Raw genomic sequence first — 16,636 nt, 5'->3', positions numbered from 1 at the left:
ACAGACCTTAAAGACGATACATTCCTTAATAGGAAGCCAATGTAATTTTTCACGATTTTTTTCTTTTGCCCTCTTCTATTTGTCTTTTTTTCTCTCCCTTTGACTTTTGCTGTGAACTGCTTAACTGTATTTAATAACTTTGCAGTAGATCAAATAAAGTTTGATGACGATATTGATGATAATCTGATAACATTGCCAGTGATGATGATCTCAGCTCAGCATAAAGCTATGGAAAAGTCAGGTCTTTGCTTTTCATTCAGACACATAGTTTGGCCTTAGCACTGTCATAAGACATACCCAAAATAAAACAAGTTGAAAAGTGAATGTTCTAATCATTGGACAAAAGTGTTTCACTGAGTGGGTGGGTGGGATTTGAGTGTTTGACTGCATAGGTAGTGAATGCCTGGGGGTGTGGTGTGAGTAGATGGGAGGGGTGGTGTGTGTGTGAGTAAGAACATAAGTGTTTGCCACACTGGGACAGACCAAAGGTCCATCAAGCCTAGCACCCTGCCTCCAACCGTGGCCAACCCAGGTCACAAGCACCTGGCAAGATCCCAAAACAATAGAATACATTTTATGGTGAGTATCCCAGAAATAAGGAGTGGATTTTCCCCAAGGCCATGTTAATAATTGCATATGGACTTTTCTTAAGCCATGCTAAGCTAACTGCTTTTACAACATTCTCTGGCAATGAATTCCAGAGTTTAATTACACGTTATGTGAAGAAACATTTTCTCCGACTTGTTTTAAAATTACTACTTTTTAGCTTCATTGCATGCCCCCAGTCCTAGTATTTTTGGAACAAGTAAACAAACGATTCAGGTCTACTCGTTCCACGCCACTCATTATTTTATATACCTCTATCATATCTCCCCTCAACCGTCTTTTCTCCAAGCTCAATAGCCCTAGTCACTTTAGCCTTTCCTCATAGGGAAGCTTTCCCATCCCCTTTATCATTTTTGTTGCCCTTCTCTGTACCTTTTCTAATTCCACTATATCTTTTTTGAGATGCGGTGACCAGAATTACACACAATACTCGAGGTGGGGTCGCACCATGGATTGATAAAAAGGCATTACAACATCCTCATTTTTGTTTTCCATTCCTTTCCCAATGATACCTAACATTCTATTTGCTTTCTTAGCCACCACTACACACTGAGCAGAAGGTTTCAATGTATCATCAACGATGGCACTTAGATCCTTTTCCTGATCAGTGACTCCTAATGGGGAACCTTGCATCACATAGCTATAGTTCGGGTTCCTCTTTCCCACATGCATCACTTTGTACTTGCTCACATGGAAGTATGCACAGAAAGGAGGAAGGCTTGTGTACATGGGGGGAGGAGAGGGTGAGCACTGGAAAATGGAATGGGATTTGGGCAAGGGGAATGTTGCCTTGGTGGAGGTGGGGTGATTAAGCCCTCCTTTCTCTGTTTTCTTCATCTTACATCCTTCCGTCTCCCTTCTCTATTTCTTATCTTGCCCCTGTGAGGTTTGCACTGCCAGCCTGCAGGGACCTTAGTTCCTAGGAGTTTTGCTGGGTTGAAACTTTGACCTCCTACCACCAGACAGATTGACCATGTCACTTCATACCATGGTAGCTGTTTCCTGATGGAGGCCATCTTGTTCCTGTGTGAACTTTTATATAAATCGTCACTATTTGATTTCCTTGCCAGAGCATAATCTGCACTATTTGGTGTCATTTTGCACTTTATCTATCTGATTCTTGCTGGATCGTATTGGTCAATGAACACTTCTTGATTCTGCTCTGGACCCTGCTGGACTTTGGCCTTATTGTTGAGTGTTCTGTGTTGTACCTCCATTGGGGTTCCTATGCTTTCTGTTTTTTACTTTGGGCTCAGGCAGCAAAGCCTTAGTGGCCACCAGCACCAGAGGGCTCAATGTGAAGGAAGGGTGATTGCTACAGGTGCAAGACCCCACCCTATCTCTCCCTGGCCCTGAGGACCACACTCTTTGGGGAACTTATTATGGATTTATCCTGCTCTTCGCCCCTGGGTTTCCTCTACTGATTAGAGCCACCACAGCTCCTCCCTTTCATCTCCTCTCCCCTTTTCTTTCTTTCCCTCCCTCATCTCTCTTCCCTTCCCCTTCTACCCTTCTCACCCTCCCTTCTCCTCTCTTTATTTTCCTTCCCCTCACACATTGCAGCACTACTAGTCAGGCCTCAGTCAGTTCCTTTTCTTCTGGGGACTGGATCCCTGCTGTGACACTCCTACCTTCACTCATTCCATCAAGGGGCATTTCCTCTTATTGTTCCAGTGGGGGTGGGCTTCCCACAGGTACATTCATGTCTTCACTACTGTGCGCCAGTTGTCAGGCTTTCTTCCTTTCTTCTGCCATGACAATTGGGTTCCCTGTAGCAAGAAGGACTTTCTTCTCCACCACCATCCCCACTTCTGCTGAACTTTGTGTGGCAGAGCCTGACCTCTCCATCATCCCACTGCTGTTAATCATTGTCCCCTCTTTTAGTGCTCTTCCAAGTCTTACTTGTATGTTTGCATATGCATACAGAGAGAGAGAAAATACAGATGGACTGACTGACCCTCCTTAACAAGCACTGTCACTGTGAAACATATCTAATAAGAAATTGAAAAGTGCATGATCTAAGCATCACACAAAGGCACGTTTCACTAAGTGAGCAGGTGAGTTGGGTATGAGAAAATGTATGATTGCATAGGTACTGAGCATTTCAAAGGGTCTGAGTAGTTTTTTGTTTTTTTTTTTGAAGGAAGAAAGCACATAGAAAGTGAACCCTTGCAGAGTTGAGGTGAGTAGCAGAGTGGTATGTAAACGGGGGTGGAGTAGTTGTGTGCAGAGAGGAGGAGTGAATCATCCTCCCCTTCCCCATCCCTCCCCCATGTTCTCTTCTCCATTCCTTCTAACTCTCCCTCTCTCTCTTCCCCTCTCCTTTCTTTCTACTGTTCTTCTGTGCTAACTCCCTTCCCTCTCCCTTCCAATGACCTTTTCTTCCCTTCCTTACCTCATGCCCCTTCCCCTCTATTTTTCCTTCCTCACTCACCTCACAGCACCTCTAGTCAGCCTGGGCTTAGTTTCTCTTTCTTACTTTCTTACTTACTTACTTACTTATCACCTTTTTGAAGGAATTCACTCAAGGCGGTGTACAGTAAGAATAGATCAAACACTCCTGGCCTTGTTGCCTTCACCATGCCCAGTTTCACAGGGTTTCTTCTTCTGTCACAGATTTTGGAGTTCCCACAGCATTGATTTTCTTCTCTTCTACCATCATTTCCCCTACTGATCTGGGATGCTGGAGCCTGTCATCACTGCCACCTTGCTTCTCAGTGCTCCAGTGCTCCTCTAACTGCATACATGTAAACGTATGTGTACAGATGGACAAGAAAGACTGATAGACAGACTGACCTTCCATAACACGCATTATAAGTTATTGCAAAATGCATCGAAAAAGGATGCACAGTGATGATATGTCGTGGAAGGGGGATGCAAGGGGTATAGTCCATAACTCTTGTAAACCATGACAGATACTTAATTTTCCTCTAGAATACACCAGAGATAGAAATTCTTAGAAATAAAGCAGCGAATAGAAAACCAGATTTTCTTTTGCCTGGGCAGGGTTGGTAACTGTAGTTAGTGTGTGCATGTGTGTTTGTGTGTGTGTTACCTAACTGCATTGCATAGATCCAAGACCTCTTGCACTTTCTTCTTGGGTTCTGTTTTTTTTCCTCTTTCACAAGTAAAATGATCACAGGACCTGAAAATTGAAAAGCTATTGTCTCAGGGGCCCTTTTACTAAGCCGCGTAAGCGTCTATGCATGCCCAATGTGCGCCAAACTGGAGTTACCGCCCGACTACTGCATGGTTCTTGCAGTAATTTCATTTTTGGTGCATGTCCGATATGCACGTCTGAAAAATATTTTTTATTTTTGGGCACGCGTAACGGACGCGCGCCCCAAGTGGCATTTGGCATGCGTAGGTCATTACCACCCGGTTATCGCATGAGTCTTTACCTCTAGGTCAATGGCTGGCAGTAAGGTCTCAGACCCAAAATGGACATGCGTCCATTTTCGGCCTCCAAAAAAAAGGCCTTTTTTTTACAGGCGCGCTAAAAAATGGATCAGCGTGTGCACAAAACCCACGCCTACACTACCACAAGCCATTTTTCAGCACGCCTTAGTAAAAGGACCCCTCAGAGATCAACTGATCAACAAATGAGAAAATTGCCAGGGAACGTGATATTCTCTAAAAAGTGACTCAGAACTTCAAGCACAAAATACATGTTCCTATTCCTATGTGATTACATCTAGCATTTTAAATAAAATCTATGCCTTTAGCATGTACTGAATTTTTAATTCTGAAGCATTTCGGTACTATAAGCACTGTGTTGTGCCTGCTGCTTCTCATTCTTAGGGCCCATATTAATTGGAACCAAACTCCAAAGCCTTTTAAACACCCTTTACGCATTCTACACAAGTCTTCTGCCCACACTCAGCTGCTACTACAGATCATATGCGTTCAATTTTTAAAACATGGCTGGTTCTTTTTTCAATACATGCAGGTAGAGAATTAGGCACTGCGTTCCATGGAGCTGGCTTCCTCGTGTTCATCGATCATGTGCACCCCGCCCGCTCTCACCACTCGCACAGTGTTCCGCGAGCTGGCTGGTGACCGAGGCGGAGACTTGTGTGATTGGCTGGTTACTGAAGATCGGACAGGTGAGAGGTGGTGTCTCCGGGCTGAGCGAGCCGGAGGTCCCGGTGACCTGCCTGGGGAACTGGAGTAACTAGGGGGGCCCTGCTCAGCTGTGCTCCTGGAATCCATTGAGGAATCCTCTTCAACTTCATGGTGTTCCTTAAACACAAATAAATGCATTAAGAAATACAGTAGACTGGAAATACAGTAAACACAGTTCTACAAGAAGTAGAAGGTGCAATAGTCTTACTCAGGGTTTACAAACCTACAGCCTGATAGTCAAAAGGGTTTAGCCAGGCAGGAGAGATTCCTACCTAGTCAAACCCTGCTGAGCTGGCCATCTGACAGTATTCAGTAGCATTTAAGCAGGTAATGCTTCTGAATATTGCCTGTGACCACACTGGTCAGAAACGACTCCTGGCCAGTTAATTCACCTGTTCAGGGCTAACCACTCATTTTTAGCGGCAGTTAACCTGTTAGCGCTGCTGAAAAAGTCCAGTTAGTGCCTATGTCAAAACCAGCTATGTTGGTGGGTGTTCAGGAGGCGGAGTCAGCACTTGGCCGGTTATGTGCTGATATTCAGCACTTAACCAACCAGGGTAACTGCAGAAATAAAACTGCTTGAAAGTCAGTCCTATCTTTAAGCATTGCCCCATAGTGGGTTAAGTGCTGAATATCGCTCTTAACTGGCTATGTTTTAGCCAGCTCCACAAACCTGGAAATTCAATACTGAAGCCCAGACATAGCCTGGCATTGAATTTCTAGAAATAACGCTGGTGGTGGACAGCAAAATACTGAGCCCCACTGACTCGGTATTGGCTCCCAGATGTTTTATAGCTACACCTCAGATAAAGGAAAGAAGAGATTACATTTATTCGAACAAAGTTTGGCTTTTCAAGCAACCAGGTATTGGAATGATTCTGTTGATGTTTTGTATTTTTCTCAATCTTATTGTTTTTAGGAAAAGTGTGAAAACTTTTTTGTTTCAGAAATATGTTTTGCATCAAAATGTTTGATAGTGTTTAATATTTTTTTTTTAATTATTCCCAGAAAGCCGATTCTGGTCTCTTTTGCTTGTGTAACCCGCTTTGAACTGTGAGGTACTAGCGGGATATAAGACCAATTTATCATTTATTTATTTATGAAGCCATTCAATCTCATAAATACCATTTACATCATTTGCAAAAACGTATAACTTCCGATATCACCTCTCATTGTAAACCCCTGGGTACACAGCTTTTCGTTCCCCTTGCACTTTAACCTGCTTCCAGTTGTACCGTCTAAGCACACCCCCTACCATACGGGTTGTTACTTATAGCACCCGCTGATTATGGTGCATCCCGTTTAAGGATGCACCCGGCATAACCTCTTGGCCTCCCGGCCGTTCAAGCCAGGTGACAATGTAATCAAAGTAAATGAACTGCAACCTGCCCACCTGCAGGCGTAACAATTCGACTTGATCTTGAACGTAACATTTCAACAATTATTCCCCAACCAGGAAGCACTATTATCTATTGACCTGCTGTGTACCCTCCATAATCTTACATAATCTCCGTCCCTTACCACCACAGCCCGCGGCAATGAAGCCTCGTTTGCCGAGGCCCCCCCTTACTCCCCTTGGCTGCGGCCTATAAGGCGCTAGCGCCTCGCACTCAAATTTATGGCTTCAATATTATCCTTTATATATTTTATCTATCTACTTGTCATGTATAGATAGTTTCAGGAAATTCATATATTCATATACCTGTATATAATATGTAAAATCACTTTGGTTGCCCCACGGAATGCATGACGTTTACCCATACACAACTATGGATCATCCATACTTGTGGCAACGGTGTCTCATGTTTGCTAGTCTTTATATAAGGAAAATCAGTCCTTATCCCGTGGAATAACTCTGAGAAATTTGATCTACTTTTTGGAATCTGTCAGGTTCCTGTGACCTGAACTGGCTGCTGTTGGAGACAAAAAGATGGTGTTATTTAAAGAATATCCACTGGGTGGCACTAGTTCCCTATATTTTTCTGCTTTGGTTTACAAAAGTTCCCACAATCTAAATTATATGATTTAAACAAGAAGTAGAGTCAGGGCTTGCCCAACCCTTGACAAGTCAGTTGCCTAGGGTGGAAGTTTCTTGGGACAGCAAAAGAGCAGCTGCAGTCAAACAAAACAATATCCTAAGAAAGTTGACACTGTGTGAAAACTGCTCTTTATTTATTTACTAGTAAAACATGCCCGTTTCTTGCGCAAATGAAACGGGCGCTAGCACGGTTTCCTTCTGAACCTCCCCCCTCCCTACTGACCCCCTCGGCGTTCTGAAGGCACTGACCGCCATTGTTGCGGACCTCGGCATGCCACCTTCAATCTGCTGTTTCGTTGGTTGTGAAGCCACTGACGCCATTGCTCCGCCCTCGACGTCATCACGTTTGACGCGAGGGCGGGGCCCCAACACAGTGTTTTCGGTGGCTTCACCACCATGAAGGCTTCGAACCGAAAGGAAGTGCCCAGAGGACCTGACAGTGACATCAGTGTCCTCAGAATGTTGAGGGTGAGTTTTATTATATAGGATAACGAATTTATGTACCACAAATATTGGTTAATCATTTTATCACTTGATGATTTGTTGATTTGGGATCTAGATAGTGGTTTGGAACCTATGAGATTTAGAGTAATTTTCTAAAAGCATGTGAGCCAGCACATTATCCCCAGAAGGAGGCTTTTATAGCATTTCCTGTCTGTAACTTTACCTACACTGGGTGGAAGTGTTCTGGAAGCAGTCCTGGAAATGGGATTGCATTTCGGCATATGTATGTAAATTAACCCAGGGAATTTATGTGTGGTAAAGAGCTGATACAAATGGAAGTGCATGAATTCCCTGGGCATGCTTTTTAAACGTCGAAAAAGTCTACTCAGGAAAGGTGTTAAGTTATCTCAATGAGTCCATAATTAAGTTATGGATTCTGTCTCTTGCTGCTCTAGGACCTTCATTGATCTTACACCTGGTCACTGTAGAATCTTCATTGGTTCTGTATTTAGGTACTCTTTCTAGAGATTCTGTTCACAATGACTGCTTGGTCAGGTCTTTCCTCGCTTTCCACACCAGTCAGATGAGTTTAATGAAATCCCTGAGGGTAGGCAGCATTGATTGTATCTGGTTTTAGGGATCCTGTCAGGTACTTGTAACCTGGATTAGCCACCATTGGAAGCAGGATACTGGACATGATGGACCTTTGGTCTGACCCATTATGGCTGTTTTTATGTGCTTATCAACACATACCTTGCCTTGATAACCCTAAATGTGCTGAAACACACTGAAGGCATACCTTATCTTTTAAGATGTACAAAGCAACAGGATTCTTGCGGTCTCGCTCTCCAGTGTGAGAAATAATTTCAGCTGCATAGATAAAAACAAAATTAATAAGAGAAGTCGTAATCTAGTCTTAGTACTTGGATTATGAGCTGCTGCCGTGAGTAGAGTCTCAGCTTTTGCTAGTGGGCAAAAGCACCATTTTGATCCTGGACACCTGAAAGAGCAGAAGTGACTGGAGACACCAAGGAGAGATCCTGGTATGAGCAGGGGGGAGGGGGGTTGGCAGGATGTATGGGGGTAATAATTATGTCATGAGGACAGTCTGGAGGAGGGTGGAATGGTGTACGAGGTACTGTTGGGGGAGTTGGGGGGGGGGGGAGATAGATGCTAGGGGTATCTGGGGTGGGGAGGACCTTATCTCTCCACTGGCCCCCTTATCACATATTGGGCCTGTTATCTACATTGGTGAAACCAATAACCAGCAATAGTCCTGCCTCCAGAAAAACAAAAGTGTGAGATAGAGGCACTCTTTTTTCAGCATCTCCGTTTCTAAAATCTAGCTGGACATGCCGGCAAACAGACCTCTGTCCTACACATCTTTCTAGTTTACAAAAAGTTCCTCACTTAGAGCTTTTTATAAAATACAGAGTGATTTAAGCACACCCAACCTGGATGTCTCATTTCCCACTCCATGACCTATCCAAAATGGGCCTCCCTAGCTCAATAATGCTCAATGTGTCTCCCAGCCAGTTGGGTTTTCAGGAAGAAACTCCTAAAGAAAATGGATGAGCTATTATTGTTGAATTCATTGGAGGCAGTATATGATGATATATCTCCTGTATTTTTATTAGAAATAGCCTGAAAATGTGATTGGCTGAGGTAGGAACACCATAGCTATCGATAATTTATAAACTGTAAGCTATAAATTTTCAAATGTTTATAATGGGAAATGGCCACATCAACTTATAGCTTTTTTCATATATGATGTCCAATATTTTTATATGTATAAACAACAATAATATTCAGCTCTGCTAATAATTTGACGAAGCTTTGGTCAGTGTGACAGGGAGTTTGGAAGGAAAGCTGTGTGAAAAATATGTCATAAGTCTGAGCATCTGGAAGAGAAGCATTTAAGACGCTAGGTTAAAGCTGGCAGCTCCTGATGAAACATTATCCAGTAAAACAGAGGAGTTCCATAGAGCTTATGCCATGCTGAACACAATGCTTGAGTTTTTGCTATGCTGAGTTCAGCATTTTCAGCAAAGCTAAGTTAAAAAATTTATTCTTGAAGTTTAAAATAAGTAATAGAAATTAGATAAAAAATAATTTAAAATAAATAATAGGAAGAAGGAAGTTTTCTGACTCATGATGTGGTAAACAGTAGCTACGTTATTATAGTAGCACTGTTTTTACCAAAGTCTTTTCTCCACCTGCAAAAATTGGTGCAAATTATTAGCAGAAAGCATTGAATATTGCTGTTGTTTATTCATACATAGAGGGGCATAATCGAAAGGGGCGCCCAAGTTTTCCTGAGGACGTCCTTGCAGGACATACCAGCGAAGGGGCGGGGAAACCCATATTATCGAAACAAGATGGGCATCCATCTTTCATTTCGATAATACGGTCGGGGATGCCCAAATCGCGAAATTTAGGTCGACCTTAGAGATGGTCGTCCTTAGAGATGGTTGTCCCCGATTTTCGGCGATAATGGAAACCTAGGACGCCCATCTCAGAAACGACAAAATGCAAGCCATTTGGTCATGGGAGGAGCCAGCATTCGTAGTGCACTGGTCCCCCTGACATGCCAGGACACCAACCGGGCACCCTAGGGGGCACTGCTGTGGACTTCACAAATTGCTCTCAGGTGCATAGTTCCCTTACCTTGGGTGCTGAGCCCCCCAAACCCACTCCTCACAACTGTACAACACTACCATAGCCCTAAGGGGTGAAGGGGGCACCTACATGTGGGTTGTGGGTTTCTGGTGGGTTTTGAAGGGCTCACATTTACCACCACAAGTGTAACAGGTAGGGGGGGTGGGCCTGGCTCCGTCTGCCTGAAGTGCACTGCACCCACTAAAACTGCTCCAGGGACCTGCATACTGCTGTCAGGGAGCTGAGGCTGGCAAAAAATATTTTTAAAGTTTTTTTAGGGTGGGAGGTGGTTAGTGACCACTGGGGGAGTAAGGGGAGGTCATCCCCGATTCCCTCCGGTGGTCATCTGATCAGTTCGGGCACCTTTTTGAGGCTTGGTCGTAAGAAAAAATGGACCAAGTAAAGTCGCTCAAGTCCTCGTCAGGGACGCCCTTCTTTTTTCCATTATCGGTCGAGGATGCCCATGTGTTAGGCACGCCCCAGTCCCGCCTTCGCTATGCTTCCGACATGCCCCCATGAACTTTGGTCGTCCCCTCGACGGAAAGCAGTTGAGGATGCCCAAAATCGACTTTTGATTATGCTACCCTGAGAGAAGGACGCCCATCTCCCGATTTGTGTTGAAAGATGGGCACCCTTCTCTTTCAAAAATAAGCCTGATAGTAACATAGTAAATGATGATAGATAAAGACCTGAATGGTCCATCCAGTCTGCCCAACAAGATAAACTCATTTTACATTGTATGTGCTACTTTAAATGTATACCCGAGTTTGATTTGTCCTTGCCTTTCTCAGGGCACAGACTGTAAAAGTCTGCCCAGCACTGTTCCTGTACTAAAAGTTCTGAAGCTAACTTCGAAGCCCCTTAAAATTTACACTCCAGTCCATCCATATCTATTCAGCCACAATCAGGGCGCAGACCCTAGAAGTCCGCCCAGCACTGGTTTTACTCTCCAATTACCGGCGTTGCCACCCAATCTCCGCTAAGATTCCGTAGATCCATTCCTTCTACACAGGATTCATTTGTGTTTATCCCACGCATGTTTGAATTCTATTACTGTATTCATCTCTACCACCTCCCGCGGGAGGGCATTCCACATATCTACATATGCTGGTCTGCAAGCCAGTTTAGATTGAGTACAATATTTTTATATAGAAATAAAATAAAATTATAAAAGGTGATGCTCTATATATTGAACTAAGTTAATGCCTTTCCATGTTAATAACTTTTCATGTCAAAAATGTTTTCACCCACTTAACATCAAATCTTTGGCTATATAAGTCTCTATTCCCCAGATTCTGTAATTTTGTGAGCCCAAATTTCCAACCAGTGTGCAAATTTGGGTGTGCAAGTTATTAAACAGTGCCAGTTGTGTGAACTTTGGGGTCCTTTTACTAAGCGACAGTAAGCCCATCACGGGCTTACCACACGCCAAACAGGAGCTACTGTCAGGTTACCACAAGAGCCCAGAGGTAGTTCCCACCCCCAGCATGTGCCATTTCCATTGCTACAAAAATATTTTCCATTTTTGTAGCACCGGTGCTTACCCAGTGGTAATCGGGCACCAATTGACTTTAAGTCAGGGGCGTAGCTAGGTGAGGCCACGGGGGCATGGACCCCCACAGATTTAGCCCTGGCCCCCCTGCTTTCACCCTCCCTGCCGCTGGCCCTCCCCCGCCACATTCAACCCCCCCCTCCCGCCACCGCCAACCCTACCCCGCCGTCAGGTACCTTTGCTGGCGGGGGTCCCCAATCCCCGCCAGCCGAAGTCCTCTTCAGCGCCGGTCTCCAGCGCGTTGCTGATCTGGATTCTGTTTCTGTGGGTCCTGACGTCCTGCAGGACATCAGGACTCACAGAAACAGAATCCAGATCAGCGAATGCGCCGGACTCAGAGACCGGCGCTGAAGGGGACTTTGGTTGGCGGGGGTTGGGGACCCCCACCAGCAAAGGTACCTGGTGGTGGCGGGGACGGTTGGCAGTGGTGGGAGGGGGGGTCGAAAGGGACGGGAGAGTGGTGGCAACGCTGGGGGGGGGGGAGTCAAAAGTGGCAAGGGGTCAGCAGCGCCGGGGGGGCTAAAATGTGCCCCCCTCACCTCAGCTCTGGATCCCCCTCCCGCCAAAGTCTGGCTACGCTGAAGAAAGCATTATTCTATAAGCCACGCTGAAAGTTATGTGCGGTTTATAGAATAGCGTTTGCACCCAGAAACTGCGCCAACTGAAACATGGTGAAAATATAAGTGCCTCCATTAGACGTGTATCCCCGTTATTTTATAACAATGCATATTAATTGTTGGAACACCCCGTTAGGCCTATGACCTTCACTTTTCCGTGCCTTCATTTTCAGATCACCTGTAAATTTTAGGTGAGAATCCTGTGCCTAAATTTACTTGCGTAAATTCCAATTAAATCTAATTAGTGCCAATGATTGCTCGTTAAAATGTAATTTATTGGCGTTAAGTAGCTTGCTATTCAATTAATTTGCATGCATAATTTTTGGTGATTTTATAGAATTAGGGGGTCAATGCCTACATTTTTCGCACTTAATTTTTGACGCTCTTTCTTTAATGTAGCATGAGGGGGATATAACCAAAAGTAGGATGGGCTTATGGATGTGTTGGGGTAGAGCTTAGAATTATACAGAGAACAGCAAAATACAGCCTCTATCTTTTAAACTGGAAGGATGACCCTGGAGCAGTACCTGGGTGGGAGCAGAGGTGGATGCTCCTGCTTCAGACTGCTAGACTACCAGGGGGTGCTGGGGGGGAGGTGTGGAGATGATGCTTGGGGTCCGTCACACTGGAGTTGTGCCTGCACTTAATGCCATGTTAGCTATCAGCAGTTACGATACTTCACCTCTCCAGCCCTGTCATTAAGCAGCTAGTGTGTGTTTTTTACCACACTGGCTGGTTTTAATGCATGATAGCTGCTTAATGTAGTCTTTTTTTTTTGTTACATTTGTACCCCGCACTTTTTCCCACTCATGGCAGGCTCAATGCAGCAGGCAATGGAGGGTTAAGTGACTTGCCCAGAGTCACAAGGAGCTGCCTGTGCCGGGAATCGAACTCAGTTCCTCAGGACCAAAGTCCACCACCCTAACCACTAGGCCACTCCTTAGGTGCATTTAAATGCCACTCCTTAGGGTGCATTTAAAAGTCTTAATGCACATCAAGAAAACTTTTATTAGGATGAATATGTGAAACAAACTGAAAAATGAATTGAGTCAACACTCAGAGCGATTTAACTGACCAGAAACAGCTCCTAACCGGTTAAATAGCTTGTTCAGGGCTATCCACTGATATTCAGCAGCTCTTAACCGGTTAAATCACTCAGTTAAATCGCTCGTTCGGGTTATCCGCTGATGTTCAGCAACTCTTAACCGGTTAAATCTCTCGTTCGGAGCTATCCTCTGATATTCAGCAGCTCTTAACCGGTTAAATCGTTTCTTCGGGGCTATCCACTGATATTCAGCAGCTGTTAGCCCCATGCAAGCAATGTAACCAGTTATCTGTTCATATTCATTACATTATATTGGATTTGTAGACCACCTGACCCATGCCTAAACACTGCGGTTCACACACATAAATGACACCCAACCCTTCTAAAATAACCTCCGTAATGTAGTAGATTATTCCTATCCTGAGGTGCCATGATGTGTGGAATCCCTTCTCTAGACAAATAGACAAATGTGTGCTATTTTTTCATTACATGACTCCAGTTTTGGAAAGGGCCCTAATTGCATGGAAATCTGAGAGTGCTTGCTTAGACTCCCCCTTCTTGCTTGAGACTACGTACCTTCATTCTTTAAAAGCTCTTCATTTTGATCAACATTATCAGATGAGCTCTTCCTTTCTGATTTTTGCTTGTCTCTGAAATATGTATAAAACAATAGTTAAGGGAAAGGTAAGAGTTAAGTCAGTGCAAAAATGAATGAACTGAGGTAAATTTTCTGATGTATCGTGACAACGTACACATACTTTCACCTTACAATTTTAATCTACTTTGACTCATACCCATCCTTTACAATTAGATATCCAGAAATGGGGAAGCCCTATTGGTTGAAACAGCTGGCAGTCACAATCACCAATGACCCATTATTGACACTGCAGCAGCCATTTTGGAAAGTCTGAGAGAAATAGAAGAAAGCACAAGGTCATTATTATTCATAAAAATCTGTTGGACTGAAAATTCATGGACATCTGCCCAATAACGTTTGGCTGGCCCTAGAGATATCTGACCAAATATTACATAGATAGATGAGGGATGGATTAGAGGCATTCCATAATGGACCAAAAGACAAGTGGAAAGCTATTCAGCACTAACCATGTATCTTTATCTAAGTAGGTCCATGGAAAGAGGTGCTCTAATGGATAACTTATCCTTTTAAATTTAGGTCTGAATATTCTGTGGTCCTACTGAAACAAACTGCGACTGAAAATATACTCTGAGCAGACTACTTCAAGCAGAGATAATTCTCAGCAGCAACAGTCAGCATTTTAATTTAAAAACACTGTGGTTTAAATAAATATGTATATCCAGCACTGCTATATGTATTAGCTACTGACCGCCAGGATCGGGAGGGGGCAAAGGCGCTCGTCAGGAGCGTCCTGTATGGACGGCCTTGCCCCTCCCTGAGGTTCCCGCTGCTCCCCGCCCCCGTCTGACGTACTTCCCAGGTCAGGGAAGGAGAGACGTCCTGAAGACTCGCGGCGATCAGATGTTCTTCTTGCCCATGCAGCGCCTTCACACAGAGGTGAGAGGCGCTGTGCGGGCCCGGTAAAGCGGAGGGGGGGCCCGGTGGAGGGGGGGAGCGGTGGCGACGACCTCAGGGGGGCGGGGCATGGGGCAGAGGATGGCGGGAGGTGGAGCTGTGGGAGAAAGTAGAGAGAAAGGAAGGGAGGGGGTTGGAGCTGCTAAAATCTTGATTTTCCAATGCAGGGGGAAGCGGGGAGCAGCGGGGACCTCGGGGGTGGGGGGGTGGGAAGGCCATCCATACAGGACGCTCCGGACGAGCGCCTTTGCCCCCTCCTGATCCTTTTATGATTTTGTTTTTATTTTCTATTTTATGGAGAGGGAAACGGGGAGCCACGTGTTTGTGTTGTTTATCTCACTTTTGTTTTTAAACATGCCAGCTTGGATTTTTATGCTGCAGGGGGAAGTGGGGAGATGACAGCTCAGGCCTTAACGAAAGCTGTGACCTCACGTTAAATTTATCACGGTAAATGATTCGGTGCAGTCGTCGGTATGGTTAGTGCATCCTGAATTGTCCACATTTCAATGGTAGTTACTCATTTGCATTCCGTTTTCGTTAGCTGCTAGCGTCGTCGGAAAATGGCCTTTAATGCATGCTACAGTTGAAAATTTCTTCGTTAAAGGGTCGTTAAGGTTTAATGCATCTGGGCCTCGGACAGAAAAACAGCTGCTCTAACTTTATGCATCAAGTTAACCAGGCACCGGTCTGAATATCAGCTGGTGCCCAGTTAACTTCTAGGTCAGCGATAATACCTGGATATTCAATGCTGGGAACTGCATATGCCCCAACATTGAATATTCGGAGTTAGTTCAGCCCCCTGGCTGAATATTGGGACCCAGCTTTCTGATAACTCCAGCGCTCAGTAAAATTCATTTTGAGGATACTAGCCTAAGGAAATGAAATCAAATTTCCATCTTTATTTTTATTGTACTTTACAAAGTATATACAACTTTGGGTTGATTACAGACACCAGCAGTTGTAGGAAAGTTTTATAGTTATAAAATGTTTTGGGTACATGAAATAAATTGTGGCACAGCCATTTTAGTTATTTTTTATAATATTTTATTTTTCAGTTTATGACAAATATTTTCTATTATTACTCTGTTAGAATATTTTAATTAATTCAAGATTTTATTGAGTTTTTAATTTTCAGTTTTGTGTACTATATTAGTTATTGTTTGTGACTTTTGTGTCATGAGTTCATTTGTTTATAGTAATAGAATGTAAGGGAACCAGTCTCAAAACCCGAAAATCCCTTTAAGTAAAAATATATGAGACAAGTTATAGTGTAAGCCTGAAAAACAGGAAGAAATTCTTCTGGGAGGAAGAAGCACCTTTTCCACTATTTAGGTGGAATAAGGGCCTAGGAGTGCTTCATCATCGGCTAAAAAACCTCCTGGTGTAAGTTGCTAGTCTCTTGAAAGTAGCAAGTCTCTTAATCGTAACAAATACAGCTGAGGAACAGTAATTACAAGCACAATAACGCTGCTCTTGGTACTTAGCTTTAAGAAATAGGTCTTCCTGCAGCGCTGCTCTGTGTTCGACCGTGGTCAACGGTGGCCTCCGTTTTGCCACTGCTGCCTCAGAACAACTGGTCGTTCTTAGTCCGTTCAGTTGGTCGTACTATTCCGTTCAGTACGCCGACGGATCGCGTTTGTATCCAGTATGGAGGTCTTTTACTAAGCCACAGTTACGTTTTTATTTCGTGGTAGAAATCAGCTGGCGGTAAACGCCGAGACACTGTTATATTCCTATGGGCGTCTTGGCGTTTACCGCCAGCTGATTTCTACCGCAAGCTAAAAACGCTACCACAGCTTGAATTTTAAAACTAAAACCTATATGAATGGTCTGTTCGCAACCTTATACAAACAAGAAATAATATGCAACGCACATGGGGATATTATTGATGTCTTCCCACATTTCCCTGGATCCTGTCATGACTTGTATACATCCTGGCATATTCTGAGATACACGCCTGCTTATAATCGAAATAGAAAAACGCCTATATTGTGACCCA

The 16,636-nt window shown here is 44.1% G+C and overlaps 1 protein-coding gene across 1 annotated transcript in view; it reads right to left on the bottom strand.

The window, feature by feature from the left end:
* Nucleotides 1–4,563: 4,563 nt before the first annotated feature.
* HEPACAM (hepatic and glial cell adhesion molecule) overlaps nt 4,564–16,636 on the bottom strand; it is a 114,725-nt gene continuing 102,652 nt past the window's right edge. Inside the window, exons 5-7 of the mRNA XM_030221708.1 lie at nt 13,662–13,735; nt 8,013–8,083; nt 4,564–4,848 (exon numbers count right to left, since the gene is read on the bottom strand). Of these exons, the coding sequence (XP_030077568.1) occupies nt 4,564–4,848; nt 8,013–8,083; nt 13,662–13,735 (430 nt within the window). The remainder of the gene's footprint in view (nt 4,849–8,012; nt 8,084–13,661; nt 13,736–16,636) is intronic.

Source organism: Microcaecilia unicolor, chromosome 12, assembly GCF_901765095.1.
Source record: "Microcaecilia unicolor chromosome 12, aMicUni1.1, whole genome shotgun sequence".
NCBI classification, from domain to species: domain Eukaryota; kingdom Metazoa; phylum Chordata; class Amphibia; order Gymnophiona; family Siphonopidae; genus Microcaecilia; species Microcaecilia unicolor.
The sequence above is the reverse complement of the archived record's forward strand: the minus strand, read 5'-3'. Positions and strand labels throughout refer to the sequence as shown.